The sequence below is a fragment of the Coloeus monedula genome (genome assembly GCF_965178545.1).
Source record: "Coloeus monedula genome assembly, chromosome: 17".
In the NCBI taxonomy this organism is placed as follows: domain Eukaryota; kingdom Metazoa; phylum Chordata; class Aves; order Passeriformes; family Corvidae; genus Coloeus; species Coloeus monedula.
In genome coordinates this window covers 14,836,497-14,854,938 of record NC_138797.1, presented here as the reverse complement: position 1 = coordinate 14,854,938, position 18,442 = coordinate 14,836,497, and the positions used below count along the sequence as shown (strand labels likewise).

The 18,442-nt window shown below is 44.1% G+C and overlaps 1 protein-coding gene across 1 annotated transcript in view; it reads left to right on the top strand.

The window, feature by feature from the left end:
• Positions 1-2,201: 2,201 nt before the first annotated feature.
• TSHZ2 (teashirt zinc finger homeobox 2) overlaps positions 2,202-18,442 on the top strand; it is a gene marked incomplete at both ends in the record, with an annotated part of 132,722 nt that continues 116,481 nt past the window's right edge. Inside the window, one exon of the mRNA XM_082292592.1 lies at positions 2,202-2,241. Coding sequence (XP_082148718.1) covers positions 2,202-2,241 — 40 coding nt within the window. The remainder of the gene's footprint in view (positions 2,242-18,442) is intronic.

Here is an 18,442-nt window from a genome sequence, read left to right as displayed (position 1 = left end):
ATTGCTGGAGTTCATACAGGGAAGGCTATCAAATAATTTCAGTGAAATCAGTTCGGGGGACACTTCCACAAACACAATCTGGTGCTGGGCTGCTGAACACAAAGGTCACTTAGGGGGCTGCCTGTGGAAGCCCTTCCCTGCTGGAGCCGCAGGCCTGTGCCTTGCAGATGGCCCAGTGACACCGACTACAGCACAGTGGCTCTTGCTGGTGCTTTGTAACAGAGCCCACTCCAACAGACTCATCTGAGAGGGATACAAATCATTCCTGTTAAACCAAACAGTTTCATTAGAAAGAGACAAATGCACAAACAGAAACAAAAAAAAAAGGTAAAAAGTCAGTTCTACAGCAACTTCTTGGTTTAAGATCTGGAGTATCAGAAATGCCACTTTTAGGAGGTCTTATGCAAATTATAGTTGAATATATAGAAATTAGTCCATCCTTTCCACCTCAAATCACATTTAAACCCTCAAGGTGTTCACAGCTGCTGTGGAAAAAAACCACAAAACACCTAAAGCTGAAAGAACAAATGGGGCAGGGGAAGTTGTGTCCGTGTGTCTTAGGGACCAACACTGTTCAAAGCTCCAGTGCCACCTGCGCCTCCTCAGCCTGGCAGTTTGGGGGGCTCTGAAAGGGTGACAAACTCTGGTCGGTTGGAGGGGACAGAGATTTGGGTTCCCATGAGGGTGCAGCAGCGCCTGATGGATGTACCTGACTCTCCTTAAATCCAGCTGCCAGGGGAAATTAGGGGAGCAGAAGGGTTTCACCTAAACTTCACTGAACTTCGATGTCCAACCCTCTGATCCCTTCGGGTTCTACGGCTGGGACACCTCAGGGGGTGGATAAAGACCCTGGGCAGGGAAGGCACCTGGTCGCCAGCCCCAGGCTCTCCACAGGCGGGAGCACCTGAGAGAGCATCCCCCGGTCCCCAGCCCCGGGCACACCTGAGGAGCACCCCCGGTGACCCGGCAGCCGCGGGCAGCCCAGCGGCAGGAGCGCACCCGCCCGTGCACCGGGATCATTGCTGCAAATCCCTCTTTTCCCTTGGAACCGCCCTGTCTCGGGCGGAAGGCGCGGAGGGCGCTGCCGCCGCAGCCCCGGCCGCCCGCAGCGCCCTCCCTGGGGAAGCGCATCCCGCGGGGCCGGGGGTGACCCCGCCGGGGGTGCGGGTCTTGGGCAGGTCCCGCGTGGGGAGGGGTCGGCCCCGCAGCGGGGGTGGTCCCGCACATGAAGGGGCTGGTCCCGCGTGGAGGGGATGCTCCGGCATCGGGGGCAGGTCCCGCATCGGGGGGTGGTCGCGGATGGGGGTGTCCCCGAGGGGGGCGGCGGGGTGGCTGCGGCGGCGGCGGGCGCGGTGCCGGCGCCCTGTCTCTTTAATGAACGGCTCTGCCGCCCGGCTGCGCGGAGTAAATTTCCTCCTGTCATCGGGTCGCGGAGGAGGAGTTTGTTAATGCTCAGTTTGCTCGGTGGATCGATGTTTGCTGGCATCGCCTCGCCCTGCCTGTGTGTGCGTGTGCGCGCGTGTGTGTGTGTGTGTGTGAGCGCGTGTGCGCGCGTGTGCCCGCGCGCAGGGGTGCGTGTGCGCGCGTGTGTGTGCGGATCCCACATTTCCTCCCATCCCGAGCCTCCCTGTCCTCTCCCATATCACTCACTGCCTGGCATCTGACAGCACGGAACCTGCAGAGCTCCGCGCTCACACGCGCACGCACACACACACACACACCGCGCACACCCGGGCACCGCTCCGCCATACAGCTCTGCGAGGAGGAGGAGGACAGGACAGGGAAGGGAGGAAGCAGCCAGCCCCACAGTCTTTCCAGAGCTGCCTTTTTAATATATACAGATCTATTTTGTTATTTATTTATTACCATTCTCTGGCACTGTGGGCGCCTTTCATTTGCTCCTGAGCTTGGATGTTTGAATCAAAGCAAAGCAAGTGTTGCAACAGTTAAAAAAAAAAAAAAAAAGCCAACCAAAAAAAAAAAAAAAAAAAAAAAGAGAGAGAGAGAGAAAGAAAGAAACCTAGATCTCTAAAATAAAATAAAAACCAAACAGGTTCCTATCAGTGAAGTGGAAAGGAGGGGGGCAGGGGAGGTTTGAGGGGGGTGCTGGGGAAGCAGCTGAGAGGCAGAGGAACACGGCTCAGGAGCGTCTCAGGGCTCTCGGATCTGGGGACAGAAGTGAGATTGGAGAAAGTAGAGCGATGCCAAGGAGGAAACAGCAAGCACCCAAACGGGCTGCAGGTAAGGAGAAGCCATCCACTTACACAGCCTCTGTCTCTCCACTCCTTCCACTCCTACCCCCCATCTTTATTATTATTTAGGGTCACCCTTGCTTTTCCGGGCTGGATCTTTATTTATTTATCCCCCTCCCCCTCCCTTTCCCTCCGTAAGTCTGTGGAGCCAGTTTCATTCCTTATTGCCAAGATTTTGCTCTGCCACGGGCTGTCCCCTCGCCCTCCGCCGCTGCCACCGGCTCGCTGCCGCTGCCGCCGCTCCCCGCTGCCGCTGCCCTGCCGAAACTTTTCCCCCCAACTTTCTTCCCTCGGCGCCCCTTCTCCCCCTGCCCCTTCTCCTGCCCGAACCGAAAGCAGTCAGGCTTCCCTTTGCTTCTGGCTTTAGGATAGATTTTGTTTTCCCTTTCTGATTTTCCCCCTCCCGGTGGTTTTCGCTTTGGATCCGTGTGTTTCGCGAAGTGGGTCGGGGTGTTTAATCTTTTATTTCGCCGTATTTCTGGTGGCAGTTCTGGCCGGGTGTGTGTGTGTGTGTGAGGGCTGTGTGTGCCTGAAATAGTACAGGGACTCTCTCTGCTGATGAACCCGGTGGGGAAGTTCAGCCTTTGATCATCAGTGGTGAAAATTGCAACAGGAAATAAAATGAAACGTTCTGACTGCTAGAAGACAATCCACATTTTCAAATCAAATCCTTCTTTTGTTTTGTAGCCGAGCTTATATATTTGCACATGCCAAGTGGTTTTGCAATGTGTTGTTTTTTTTGGTTTTTTTTGTTTTTTTTTTTTAACAGAAGAAAATAGTTTGCAACTTTGGAAGTGTTTTGTTTGTCGTTGTAGGGTGTTCTTTTTCTTTTGGGGGCCAAGAAAAAGAAACAGACGAGTGGGTCTGTATAGTAAATCTTTTCAAAGAGTTTTCTTTCAGGCTCCTTAATTGCTTTTTATTTTTTTTTTAATAGTGTGGTGGGGTTTTGTTTCTGGGAAGCGCAATATGGAAGTTCATTTTTCTTCTGCCAGACCCACCCACTGAAAAATCAGCTTTCCAGTTGATTGCCAGCTTTGATTTGACATTTGATTGATCACCTGTCATCTTGCTGCCTTTGATCTATTCATTCTTGATATATATCAATAAATCACTCACCATGGTAACCCAAGTGCCAATGACGTAAGGCTTGCCCTCTAGATTCTCTTAGCCAGACATGCACAATTATTATCTTGTTTGGCTTTTAATGTAGGCGGGTTTTTTCCCTTCTTTTTTTCCCTTGTGTCCTTCCTTGGATTAGTTCTTTAAAGAAAACTCATATTTGATGTCTTGTCTTTAAAAATTTTCCCTTGCCCTTGTGAATATTTCCTGGGTGTAACACAGCAAATGTGGGACAAAATGTATGGGCAAGTTTAGTGGCACACTTGAATAAACTTTGAGAAGTAGTGCTTGGGATGCACGCAGAGGGAAATGTCATCCCAGAGAAACTGGGACACGCAGAACTTTTATCAACTTACAGCCTTGCCTGGATTTCTTTGGGTGCAGGACAATGGGCTGCAGGCAGAAGCTTTTGGGACGTGCCCTGTGAATGTACCTATGCAGGTTGCCAGTGTGATTCTTGGCAGGCAAAGATCCCAAATTTATGGTCAACGCCGTAAATAACAGTTCCGCTAAAAATACACACACGTATATATATTTACATAAATATATTTGTGTATTCAGGATAATTCAGATGAGTCTCTGTTATTATTTTCTTCACCAAGAGGTTTGATCTGAGTAAGGCATTCACATTTTCAACTTGCAGGATAAATAAATAGCTATTTTTTCATGGATGCTGATCCTCACAGTGACAGTGCTAGAACTGCTCCTTTTTTCTCTCTGTCAGGAACACGAGGCTTCATTTTATTTGGGTTTCAAAGTAGAATTTTCACTTGGAGTGTGTGTAGTATCTTTTCGTGGCAGGGGCACCGTGTTCTTTTTTAGAAATAGAGGCTCCAGTAAGTAAATTTTTGCAAGCAAAGCCCATGCTGTTGTTTCCCAGGATTTCCCTGCTGAGATACAGTAAGAGATGTTTTTATCCAGAATCCTACAGCATTTTTGAGATCTTAATGGCAAGGGAGAAACTCGTATGACCACAATTAGATCTCTCCTTTCTCGTTCTCATTATAAAATGTGCATTGCTCTTCAGTGGTGCATTTCTTTGATTAGATTTCTCCTCAGATCAATGTTGTTTCAGGTGAGCAAAATACTGCAAATGCAGTCCAGTTTCAGCCAGCAGAACTATTTGAAGTAGGTTTATACATTTGCAATAGTTCTCCTGCTTTGAAGTTGTATTTGTGTGTTTGTGGGGGGTAGGGGAGAGTTTCAAAGAGCAGACGTGCCTGTTGTATATAGTTGTTAAAACTGACTTTCATTTTCAGGGATACTACTGAGGTTCTGTTCTGTATGGTGAAAAATACCTCAAAGTGGCAGGAGACAGACTGTGCAATAAGAAATGAATCTCTCATCAAGGCTGATAGCAAAGCTCCTTAGTCCTTTTATTTAAAGGAGTTAATACATTATATATTACTTAATTTTCACTTTTATTTATTTTTAGTTGTACAAGTTCAAAGGTATCAGTTGCACTGCATTTTGTCTCGATGGCAGCAGAGATATTGAAGAGAAGTTTGCAACTTTTAGTTTCTTCAGATAGTTCACCTCCAAGGGAAGAAAAATGATAAGCCTTATGATTCTGGACATGCCTGCTTTTGTCATTGCTTAAAATTAAATACTATGCACAACTGTAAATAATTACTGCCATGCACTGACTTTGAAAGCAGGTTTCGAGTTTGATTAATGAATAATGTAAAGGTTAGAGAGAACCAGCGAGTGAATCAGAAGGGAAGTCCTGCTGTTAGATGAAAATCTATCTAGAGAAATATACATGGCAATTTTGTCCTTTTCTATTATTAATTTTAATCCTTGTATTCCTAAGAAATATATTCCAGACCACTGTAATGAAACAAGGGAGTATAATTGGATAAATGGGGCACTATTTATGTGTGATGATGGGGATTTCTGCTCTCCGATTACACTTTTAGAGACACTTTATTTCACATCAACACCCAAACGATGTCAAACGCATTTTGGTATTTGCAGGGCCGAGTATTTTCTGAATCATCCTTGCTTTTTGAGAGCGTCATTTCCAAGTCGATAGTTCTTGAGGCAGAGAGTTGCAGCTCTTTCCATCAGTGCCTGCTTTAGGATGGGACCTGTGTTTACAATAAACAACCCATTTGCGCTGGAGATTTCACCCAAACGCATCACAAAGGGCTTTACAACCCGGGGCCTGATTCTTCTCCCGCTCAGGTGCAAATCAAACATCGCTTCCCTCGCAGCATCAGTGAGTTCTGACTGCTCCTGTGAGCAAGAAGAGGCTCAGGCCCTCAAAGTACTTCATCCTTCAGCAAAATGCAGCCACCTCTGGGGTAAAAGTCTAGTAACGATTCCATAACAAATGGTAATATATTAACAGAAGGGTGGAAGAAGGGTGGGAGCAAAGCAGAATTGCTATTCAGATTTTATTCCTAGGGGTATGAAATAGCTTTCAAACACAATTTCACTGGATTAAACTTTCCTTTCCCCTGCAGCTTGTTTAAATGTGCATATTTTATTTTGTGATCATGAATTGGTAGTTTGCTTTTTTAAAGCCTGCAAAGAGAAATCTGGACTTAACGCCCATTGCGGGTGAAATTTTATATTTCCACTTTTCTTTCTCTCTCAGCCCCAACAGACTAGCTAAGAACCAAAGCTGGGGAAAAGTACAGCAGAAGCAAGTCTCAGGCACATTTATTCTGTTTATTGGAGCTGTAGAATAACACGGGTTTGTTTTTGGAAGAGTCCTCATAGAGCAGCAAGCAGAAGATGGTGAGCAGGGAGTTCTTTGAAGCTGCAGCTTGCACCTTTGTAGCAAAGGTTATTTAAACCAGACTCATATTTAGAAAGCGAAATTATGCTTCTGCAGAGAGCAGAGCAAATGACCAGAAAGGCTTGCTCTGTGTGTTTCTGTGGTGAAAGGCAGCGAGATCTATCTATAAATGTAACCAGGAGCACTGTGGCTGTTCCAGGATTATTTGTATCCTTTCTATCAGGGGCAATGGCAGCAGATTCCAAGGAAGCAGTGCTGAATGAAACTGTAGAAATGGCAGCTCTGTTTTGTTTCAACATCCTCCAGAAAAGCAACTGCACATCAAACCCACCTAAACAGTTCATGCCTCAGAACCCTTCACTTGCAGTGCACATCACGATGCTGACAGATGACAAAAAAGCCAAGGTGTTCACAAACAAGAGGAGCCTTTAAATCCTGGTTAATTAAATATATTCCAAATTAGGTACTTTTGCAACTCAAGAGACACCAAAATTAGTCGCCATCTGCGTTAAATTCTGCAGGCGGCTCCTAAGCCCAAAGCTGCTCGGAAATATTTTTTTCCCGTGTCAGAACTCAGGCCTGAACGGGACAATTTGAAATCACGTTCATTTTAGTGCTTGTTTCTCTGTTTGAATTTTGCTGTGATTTATCCAAGCCCAGTATATCCCCACTATCTGAAGAGCGGGGTGCACCCAGAGTTCAGCCCCTGTGACTGGGAAACAAAAGACATTTCCATCAGTAAATGACACAATTTTACAGCACTTTTGAAAACATGTCCATTGTCAGAAATTCTAGTGCATAAATGCTCTCCCTCTTCTGTGCTCTCTGAGAAGACCCATTTTCTCCAAACTGGCAGGATTTTGGAAATTTCCTCCCGGAGCTTTCTCCTCCTGATTTTTGCTCTTATTAGCAGCACCCACCTCAAGGAACTGCTTCCCCTAGCAGAGGTCCCTGGAGTCCCTCCATAGCGCAGGGCCAGCGTGAGCGTTTCTCCCGTCATTTCCCTTCCCATCCCGATGAGGACATCACTCCCAGAGAGCAACTCCAGACTCGCGGAGAAAAAAAAAGCTGTCAGTTGCTGTGGCTGCAATTCCCAACTTAGCAGCAGCAGAGGGAATGGAACTGTACTCTATCAATTACAGTTGGAACCAGAGGCTAAACACTTATTGTGTTAAGCTATTGTGCAGATCTTAAGAGCTCAAATGTAAAAAAAATATCATGACAGCTGGTGGAGGGTAGAATAAGGCCTGGTTCTTCCACTGGATGACGTATTATTAGCAAAGGCAAAGTAAAATTATTCAAATTCTGTTTAATGCTGCTGGGGTTGAGATGTGTGTGCCACATTCTGCCTTAAAAAGGGGGGATCCTACAGACTTTGCTGCTAAAATAAGTCTTTGTTTTTCCCTCTTCTCTGCAAAATGAAGTATTTGTGAAGTTTTATCCCCACAGCGTGCTCATGCAAGCAGAGAGACATTTTCATTTGTCTCCGAATCTGATACAGGAGCCAACTGGAACCACATTACACTCAGAGCTGAAATCTTACATTTCATTCATGCAAGAGCAGGGATTTTTCATTACCTATTTAATTGCAATCATTTACATGAGAGTGGGCCCAGCTCAGCAGCTCTTACTCAGCACTTTGCTTCAGTGGGCAACTGGCTTGTGTAAGGACTGCCTGTGTAAGACTGGGCTGTTCAGCTACAAAATTCAATATTTACGTTCCTTGAGAAGCATTCTGCCTCTGAAGAGGGCCCAGATTCTTCCATTAAACTTTAAATCCAGGGACAGTTCTGTTTGGGACTTCTGTTCCTAACGGGTGTGAGCTTTTCTTCCCTGAAGTCTGAGCTATTCTGCTTGCTCGGCCAACTTCCCTCCTCAATCACGTTTCCATGCTCTGTGTTAATTACTGCACACTGGTTCTGGGTACCAGGAGATGAGATGGGCTTTTAAAGAAGCTTTTTTTAAGGCACGGTGTTCATGTTGTGCACAGGGGCGGCAGCCCTCGAGAAAATGCCAGAAAATGGGGTTGCAAATCCAAAGCCTGAAAGTTCCATGTGCTTTTAGGGGCTAAAAGCAGTTCTTTCTCATTAAGGTGGCTTCTCACTTGAGGCTGTTGGCACAGAGTAATTTTTACCGTGTTATAATAACAGCTTCTGCAACTCAGAAGTACCTTGACAGCAAACCGTGTATTTTTTAAGGTTTCAAGGAGAAAAGCATCACAGAAGCACAGTGTTTCCCATTAGATTTACACATCCCTCTTTAACTGTTGCTGGCTTTTCATCCGTTACCTTGTGAGCTTTCTCAGGCAAAAAAAGAAGTGGAAAAACTGGTCTTCTGATCTAAGTGTTGCATTAAGTGTTTCATTTAGAAAAATGAAGAGAATCTTTGTTTCCCTAAAAGAAATGTTTTCCCCCTTTGCCCTAGGAAAAAGAAAGGCACAACAATAGCTTCAAAATGACAGGATCTGATTGTGAAAAATACAGAGTTCATAACGTGCAGTGCCTGATGGTCCCAAGTATTGGTAAAATTCCACAGCTAAATAGAACAAACAGTCCTAAATGTCTGGAAAATGGATCCTTTTCAGGCATGCACACATCCATACCTGCAAGGAGGAGAGAAAAGTGCCTGTCTGGGAGAGGGATGCACCTGGAGAGCTCGCTTGTTCAGAGCAGTTTTTGATTACTGCACCAGTCTTTGCCCAAATGTGAGAACTGTGCTGTTAGGAGTGGTGTCCCCTGGAAGTCCTTTGTTAGGCTTCATTTTCTTTAAACCTCCATCTCCTGGAGTCTGATGATGGTTATGCAAGTGTCCAATATGCATTTTAAAAGGAAATTTATTTCAAACTGCTTGCTCTGGAGAGGAACTTGAAAACAAGCAGGCTACAAGTTCTCATGCAGAGGAAAAATGCCTTGATTCTCAAAGTGACTGTTTTTAACTTCCCATCATTTTCAGCCAGTCTCATGATTTTTGAGGTTGTGCTTCGTGCTTTTTGTATAAACAAGGTTGGCAATATTGCTTTTGCCTGATTCTGGTGATGAACTGGTGTGTGTGTCTGGGTGTATAATTATATACATACACACACATAATATCAGTAAACAAAATACTGAACATAATGATGGAGTGGAGCTGTGTGGATTGGAGCTCTGGCTTTGTATTGCCATAAACAAAGCAGTTCTGAGAGCTCAGACCATCAGTTCTTGAGGAGTGACTTTCGATTGAAGTTTCCTGGAGATTGTTTTTAGTGGCAATTAAATGTAGAAAGTTAATAGGCAGTAACTGCTCTTTAAAGGATAAATACTACGAGGAATGCACAGCCTACCTTTTTCCCAGATATAATCAGGCTGAACTTTATTGAAAAAAAATTTACAACTAGCAACATTAATGCTGTATTTTTATTGTATTAATGCAAATGAGATGCTGACTTCGTTCTTTCATCTCCATGGCTTGTATCTATTAGAGCTGTATCTTATTCCTTTCTGTGTCTTTTCTCCCTGTGTTCTGTAAACTGCCTTCCTCTAATGATACTGAGGCTCATTAAAGTTACTCCCAACGCTAAAGAGACTCTGGGAAACATCCTGAGCTCTGGATGGCTGTGGAAAAGCACAGCCACTGAGCACATGGGGAAAACGAATCCGGATCAAGCCTTGCATTCCCATTTCGGGAAGCCCTTAAAATTGATGGGTCAAACAGGAAGAAAAACCATGCAGGAAGGACTGTGTGCTGCAAAGAACAGGTCATTTTTAACACACAGCCCTACCTGACAAAGATAAAAAACAATAAACTTTTAAGGAGCTCGCTGGCTCTTCCTGCATCTCTCTCAAAAGACTCATTTAATTGAAAAGCCTGTTGTGCTTGTTTTTATGCATGTAAAACAGAAAAGGGGCAATTTTGCACAGGGCCTAATATTCCAGCACAATATAATTGGAACTCTTCCTGCCTGCTTTTTAAGTCTCTCTGTTCATATAAAATTAAGACCCACTTATCTTAAATTGTAGTAAATCTCATCCAATATTGCTTTCATAACTTAAAAAAGGCTGTTACATATTCCCAAAGCAACTTTGCTGAAGTGATATTGGGTCTGTTTATGTGGAATCGGTGCAGAATTTCTGTTGAAAAAAGGAGCAGCATGCAGTTCTTGTTTTTAATGAAAATAATTAAATTCTCTGGAATACCTTGATAGCTCAGATTTTTTTTCCTAGTAAAACTCTGCTTAGAGGAGATCAGAATGAAAATCTACACATTGGTGCAGTTTGGCGTGTGCAGACAACAACCTTGTTTCTATCACTCACCCTGCACTTGGACAGAAGTAATTCCTATTTTTCGTGGAAAGATTTTACTCTGAATTTTCCATATAGAAATAATTTTTTGTGTGAATTGCACGGCGAATCACCAGCACAATTTGTAAGGTCTGCAATTTTCTTTGTACATATAGGGAGAACTCATTTGCTTCCCGCAGGGTGAGTGGACTTCACAGGAAAGTGCTGGGTCTTTCATGATTTTGTTTTGTATCAAAGAAACATAACCTTGTGCCAGCTGCTGTATTGGTCTACCAAAATTATTTTTTTATGTGTTTTTCAGCCATGTCATAACATACATAAGCACAATACAAGTAGCATTAAATTAACACGTGAAAGGAGAAAGAAGCTAAGTAGTTATATTGATCATCTGTAGCATTAAATGCTAAAAAAATTAAAAGCTTTCCAGTGTTTTTCATTAGCTGCATGGATCCTGCTCATATTTGTGTCCTTTGTTAGGCAGTGGAGCATATTTCTTCACACTTAACACCTTTCTTCCATGGATTTCTCACTGATAGTCCTCAGAATAACCCCAGTGATGTGGAATATTTCCCCTCGGTTTTACAGAAGGGCAAATTGAACCCGGAAGGTTTTACCTGATTTGCTCAAGGTCAAACAGAATTTGCTCCCAGTTCCCTGCCTGTGGTACTAGATCACATTTCTATCATCAGAGCACTTCCAGGAGGGAAATCTGGGCTGGAAGCTCATGGCATCCTCTTGCCTGTGCTGGGGGAGAAGAGGGAACAGCCCAGCTGGGACCCTGGGGAAGATGGGAGTGCACTTTCATCTCTCCCATGCAATTCCCTGTGGTGGAGGAAGAGGCACTTTGCTCATGGCCAGGAGCTCCCAAAAGCAGGAGGACTCATGGACTGAGAAAGCAGAGCTCTGCTAATTCTAACAAGCCAAAGGAGCTTTACTTGGCAAGAGTTTTAGACAGAATAGTCAAGTTTTTTGCATTCTAGTTTTTAGCCAGTGATAGGTTCAGGACGAGAGAATTTGGTTCCTGTTACTTTTCTTCCCATAAACTGTTCTGCATTTCTTTGGCAGAGCTGGATGCGACTGTCTATAAAGCATTGCCCTGAGAAATATGTAAAACCTGGTCTAGCTGCAGCTGAACAGGCCATGCACATTTTCCTCCACCCAGTCTCCCAGAGGTGGTTGGAAATCTCTGATGATACAGTTTGAGGCTCAGCTTCTGGTGCCAAGAGTCTAAATCCTTACATGGGCAGCTCAAGAGAGACCTGAATTTTCAAAAGCCTTTAGTACCAAATTCCCATGGACTTCCTTCAGCTCCCTCTCTTGTGTAAACTGGAATTGTGCCTCGATCAAGAGCAGCGTTGTTTCCCTAAACTGGAGATGTATGTATTGCCTATAGAAGAAATATGCTGCAAGTAATAGCCTATGGATTCATTAAGGATTGTTTATGTTTATTTTCACACCATATTACCTTTCAGGAATGGTTGTTTCAGCCATTATATTGACAGGAACTTCGAATAAATCTTAAGTAATATAGGGCTGATCTGCCTTACCTGGGAGACCACCTGCTACCCTCTTGAGTAGAGGTGCTGAATCACCAGGTAGGGCTTTCTTCTCTGGAGCTGGGGACTTGGGAAGCTCCCGTGGCTCCTTTTCATGTGGAAATTAATGCTTGCCTCTGTTTCTGAATAGTAGGTTATTAGAGTTCGTATGCAAATTCCCAGGATGGGAATTTGTCTCTCGTTGATAATTGATATAATAATATATATTTTTAGTGGTCCAAAGTCCTTGAGCTCGAGCCTTGTATAAGTAATTTATGTTTATTTCTTACTGTTATTAACTGTAATTTAGTTGTTGGCGCCTTTCATTGCCTTGGATTGAAGGGAGTGTCTCTCCCCATTGCCCCTCCATAAACAATGCCCTTTCAGGGTTCCTTCTCCTGTATCCCTGCCCAGACATTTCCTAGCCTGTCAAATACTGTCATTTTATTCCTTACAGATCATTCACAGTACGTCTCCTGTTGCACACACAAATAAGGAACAAATGCAATCAGGATGCATCATCGTTTAGCATAACAAATAAAAGCCGATCTGTGCAGATTTGCCTTAAAGTGTCTCTTAATATGTATTGTCAAAATGTCTGAAGACATCTCTTCCTCATAAGCGTTTAATTATTTGTGACAATTAAACTAATATTCAGAGCAGGAAAAAAAAATAGGGTATTAAATATTTTCTCTTGTCAAAAGCTAACAAAACGTTACCTGACAGAGCAAACTCCTTAAATTTTGTGTTTCAAGCAGACCTTAGAAAGGAAAAAGAACCAGAACAAAATTACAAGGCCTGGATTTTGCATGGAATTTGAGGAAACTGTATTTTTAAAACTAGACCCAAATTTAAGGGCATATCATTAAAGCATATATCAGTAATGAGCAGCTGAATACTTGATGATTTAAAAAGAGTTTCTATCAATTTTTAAGTCTGTGCTGAAATTTATGGCCAAGAGCTGCTCTGACTGAATCAGGGACTCAGACCTGGCATTTTTAGCCTTGCCTGGTTATTGTTCTACTCGTGCATGAGAAAAATCAGCTCAAATATGACGGCACAATTCATCAGGCTTTTCTGTGATGGAAATTGTAGATGTATTGTTTTGGTTTGTTTTTTTCATCTGATGATCTCTTTCTCCATCTGGGTTGTTCAGACTGGAGAGGCAACGTGCACTGGATGGGGCAGGACAAGTAGCCAAGACTGGTGCCCAGGGCTCAGCATCTTCATCTGCCTGGCAGGCCTTGAATGTGGTAAAGGTTCAGATGTGTGATAATAAAAAGGGGGTAAAAGTAGGGAAAATCCTGAAAAGAATAGAAAACCAGCAAGGTCCTCGAGAGCAGTGTTGTGTGGATGTGGGAGCACTGGATAGCCCAGGGCAAGGCAGTAATAACTTCTGCATTATGGGCTCAACAGTTCTTATAGCCCAGATTGTTTGGGGTTTCCTGCTGAGAAGTTTGATTTCTACTGGTTCTAATATTTCCAGTTCTGAGCTGCTCAAAGTAACCATTTCCATCATTAAAATCTGTGTTTTCTTTCTTAAAATGTTCTTCCTGTAATTTAGGGTAGGATGCTATTTGGCAAAAAATTAGAAGACGTTCATCAGGGTTTATTTCAAAGCTGTGGGACCACTGAGCTTTCTGGCAGTGACGTGAACATTTTTCAGAGATATCTTTTTGCTTTCCCTGAGAAAATCCACCCAAATTTGTCTGACTTATAAAGCCTAAAAGTTGCTGTTGCCAAAGAATTTTTAGAAGGTGACACAGCATTCTCCAACGTGCCATCCCCACCACGCATGCTCTGTTCTTGGTTTCTCTTTTTCAATTACATTGCCTTAAAAAACGTTTTAGCTGGGGATAAGTAGGACGATGGCTGCAGGGGCAGTGACGGGTCTGAGAAGTCGGAGGAGAATGAAGAAAAGGTCTGTGTTTGTGTTAGGCTGGAGCCCAGGCCTTGAGAGAGGAAACAGGGAAATTTAGGGAGCAGAACATGGACAAGCAGGGGCAGAGAGCATCAAATTATCCAATATCCACAGAAAACAGGGGTAAACTTGTGTGCATGACTTTATAGCCTGGTGAGCGTAGAGCACGCTGTTGAGCATGAGCTCAGGCTGGGAGCGCGTCCGGCCGCTCCTGCCCGGATCAATCCTGGATGGGAACCAGGGTGGCTCCACACGTGTGACTCCCAGCTGGCTTTCCCAAAGCCCACACGCATCCACGCCTCACGCTGGGGATGGATGTGTGCAGGAAATCCATTGGCCCCCGCTGGGAGCAGCTCCCACCGGGCCGCGCTGGTGTGGCAGCGCCAGGCCTCAGGGGCCGCCATGGCTCGGTGGGCCCGGCGCGTGTGAGGCGGGAACTCCTTCTGTGGGGAAAAAGTGAAAAAGTCCCCTTAAAATTTGCCACAGCTGTGCCCCCCCATGCCAGTTGAATGGCAGAGATGAGATCCCATCCACAGGCACAGTGCAGGCAGCTCAGGAAAGGTGCAAAACCCAATGGAAAGGAGGAAAATTCCGATTCCTGGCATGGGGACGAGGAGAAGATGATGCCAGTGAGGCACAGGGCTGCCCTTGGATGGCAGAGCCAACAGGAGACTGGAAGAGCTCAGGCAGCACGTGGAGAGGTTGGTGACCCCACACAGAATGTGTGACAATGGAATATTTGGTGTATTTGGTTTGTTTGGTGTGTTTGGGAGGGGTTGATGTGTGGGACAGGTGGGTTGGTCAGTGATGGGGCCGGGCCTGGCACGGCCAGCGTGGATCGGGCCAAGTGGAGTGTGGGCACTGCAGACAATGAAGAAGCTGTGGTACAAAAGCAGCTCCGAGACAAGACAAAGAATCCCGCCAGGAGTTTCAACCACAGATATCTGTTCAGATAAAAAGGGCCTGTTAGTCTGAGAGCTCCTCTCTTGCCACAACATGCCCATGGCAGAGGGCTGGTCCCTGGGTCGCTGTGTGGGTACCTGCCCTGGGACCCTGGGGCTCTGACTTTGTTTTACTCAGAGCAAGGGGTTTATTTTATTTTATTTTATTTTATTATTTTATTTTATTATTTTATTTTATTTTATTTTATTTTATTTTATTTTTATTTCATTTGCTGCTCCGTGGGAGTTTTTTCCTGTAAATCTGATCTATCTTAAAGTCAGTGACAAAACTTGAATCAGGCTCAGCAGAGCAGGTTGCCTTCAGGTTATTGTACTGGTTTGTGTCCCCTCCAGCATTTATATATTAAATAACTAAAATCCTGAGAATGTTAATCTGGAAAGCAGTCATCCCTGCATTACTCTTTTGTTGTTTCAGTGAACTTATTAAAGATTTTACAAACTTGTGATTTGGGTTAAACAAATGTAAATCATGTGCAGAAAGAGTTGCAGGGAGGCAGAGGAATGTTATGATGCCATCAACATCTGGATTTCCATTTGTTTGGATTAGGGACATTTTACCTTAATCATTCCCAAACATGTCTGCTAAAATCCCTTCTTTCATTTTTTATCACCTGCGAGGTACAGCCAGGCAGAGTTTCAATTTGTGTGTGTGTGTGTTAGGGTAAAAGTGCTGAAATTTGTTGTTGCAGTGAGTATATGAAGAGTCTCATTTTTATATTAGTCCTCCCTCTTTATAATTGTTTGGAAACATTTTGATTCAGTTAAAATGCACTATTTCCAACACACAAAGTATGAACAGGGGAACAAGGGAGTGATTACGAGTTTCTCCAAGGAAATAAGCATCTCTTAGCCATCATCCTGCAACTGGGAGAGTTCTAATACATGACATCTCCGTAATGTAACCTAATAATATTTTTTTTTAACAGTGATGTAATGGGGAGAGTGACCTGGACTTTGTAAAAGTTCCCCTACTTACTACGGATTCCCAAGGGCAATGTAACATTCTAGACAGCGTTTTATATGCCCTGATTAAAATGTAACATATTTTTGCATTTCCTGTGCAGTGACCTGTTAGTGCTCATAGACAGAACACTTAAAGAACAGTTACAAGGAGACATTTCCAAATGTGCCTAATATGGGCGAGTTTTTATAACATTCTTATTTCATTTGAAATTGCAGCTACAGCAGGAACCATTCAGACGGTGCATTGATTTAACTTTTTAATCCACTGTTTTGCTACGTCAAGTAAAATAAATGTTTGTTTTTAGCTCCCTTTTTTTGCATTGCTAAACTCATAACTACTTGCTTTAAGCTTGGGATTCTAAAGGGAGCTACATTATCTGAGATTTAAAGCTTGCTTTTTGTAGCTGCTTTCTCACAACTCCCCCAAGAAAAAAAAATACAAAAGTACAACTTTAGCAAAAAGGGCTTTTATATCTCTATCAATTATAGAAACACCAGCTGCAGTAGATTACAAATGTGTTTGGCTGATTGTGATGTTGTGTGGGGAAAACTGTCACAAGGAGCTGGATTCTGTTCTCCCCGGCAGCTCCGGGATGCCGCTCAGCTCCCCGGGCTCAGCGGCGCTTCTGTCAGAGCTGCGGTGGGCAGGAGCAGGAGCCTGCCCGGGGATTGCCAGGCTGCCACTTGCAGCTCTGGACTGGAGCACACGTCCTGGCGCTGGGAGAAGAGAAGGAACATGGACACAAGTGTGAACCGTGTGTCACTGTGTGCATGTGCTGCTCTGAGAGCTGGGGCAAAACCACACGGGGACAGACCTGGGCCAGCAACCTCTGGGGACAATCACTCCACTCAATGTTCTTCTTTATTTTTTACATTCAAGGTATTTACTTTTGCTTTCTTGAAGATCAAAGTGGGGGGGAAAGGCACCACAGAACAAAAATTGCTTGACCAACCCATAAAGGTAAAGTAGCTGCAAGTCATGGATAAAAGAATTACAGTATCAAGACAGCAGTGCATGTTGGGCAGTTTAGGATATTTGGTGCTGTTGAGCTCAGGAGAAAATTAATGTCTCAACGTGTGTGCAGGTCATTATCACTCCACTAAAACCTGGGTACAAGGGTAGCAGCCCAAGGGCTCTCAGTTGGTTGTGCCTTGCTTACTGTGTCATTTATCTTGTGCTTTGGGTCACTCTGGGAGGACGTGGTTGGGCCCTGGTTTATTTTAACAAAGAGAATCTGACATAGGAAAGTTCTGTGTATACTTTACAGTGAAAATGCAATTTTCTATTTTCATTTAATCCCAGGAATGTTGGCATTTTCCGGGCTGTCAAACAAATGAGTGCACTGGAGGACAGTTAGATGTGTCTGTCTAGTTCATCTATCTAATCTACCTCATTTCTAATGTGCCCATCACCACGGCGTCTAGGCAGAAAGTATCTGCCTTGCTTTTGCTTTTTGTCTTTATTGGCTGTGGTAACTTAATTGAGTCCTAAGAGCTTTCAGATTCATCTGCAAAAATAATAACAAAAACATTATCAGAATAATGATTCATATTTGTACTCTTACTCAGAATTTCCCTTTCTCTTCTGAGTGTATTTGGTTAGTGGATTACTGTTGACTTATCTAGAAGAGGTTATGTTTTAGAGGTGTATTAAATTGGAATTTTACTTGAGTCAGCAGTGACTCAAAATTTCATTTGGCTGCTAAAGTGAATTCACTCATGTCTTCTAACTTCCTTCTGCTTTTCTCTGCAGAAGTTGACTTCATTTACTCAGCCACCCAGTTTAGCATCTGCATCTGTTCTGTGACCCCTTGTCATATAAACCATAGGTAAAGGTAATAAAAAGCAATAGAAATCGTGGCTTCAAAAATGTTATCTTCCTTTGGAAGCCCTGGTTTCTGTTACATTTAACTACTTCTCTCTGTGCCAATTAGGTAAAAATGCATGGTAAGGCTGCAGTGAGCGGTTTTTCGGGAGCAGAGGCCTTGCTAAGGGCAGAGGAAGTGCTGCTGCTGATTTGCTGTGTCTGTGCACGTGGGTACCACGAGCAGCCTGCGCACGTGGGGAGAAGGTGCTGCAAGGGCCCTGCAGTCGCCGTGCACCAGTCACTGGTTACGCTTCCCTGAGAAATGTGGCTGCAGGGCACACAGCGGCATCAGCACGGCTGTGTGCCACCTTCTGCCTTTAAAAATGGGTCCCAAGGAGTGATCAGGCCACAGAAGTCAATAAACTGGTGTTGGAGAGGCTGAATAACCAGTGTGGTTGGTGCTCATTGAGGGAAAGAGTTCACTGAAAACGCTGCAAACTCTCAGCTTTAATTGAATTTGATCTCAGCCATACAGTTATATACAGCTCCTTTTCTACTCCTCTCCTACTTCTGTTGAAAGTGTCTTTATAAAGCTGCCCCTCAAAGATAATTTCATTGAGAGCCAGACGTTTCATACGTGACAGTGATTTCTAATCCCATCTGGACTGGCAGATCGCAGATTCCCAGCCCGTGGCCTCAGCCTGTAACACGAGTTCACACAAACACAGTAAAACCATTGCTCTGGCACTTCAGTTTGTGCTGGAGTGATTGAGTAAGAGATGGATTGCTCTTTGTAAGATTTAATTTCATCTTCCTGGTATTTGCAGTGGACGAAAGTATGGACATGATTACATTTCACA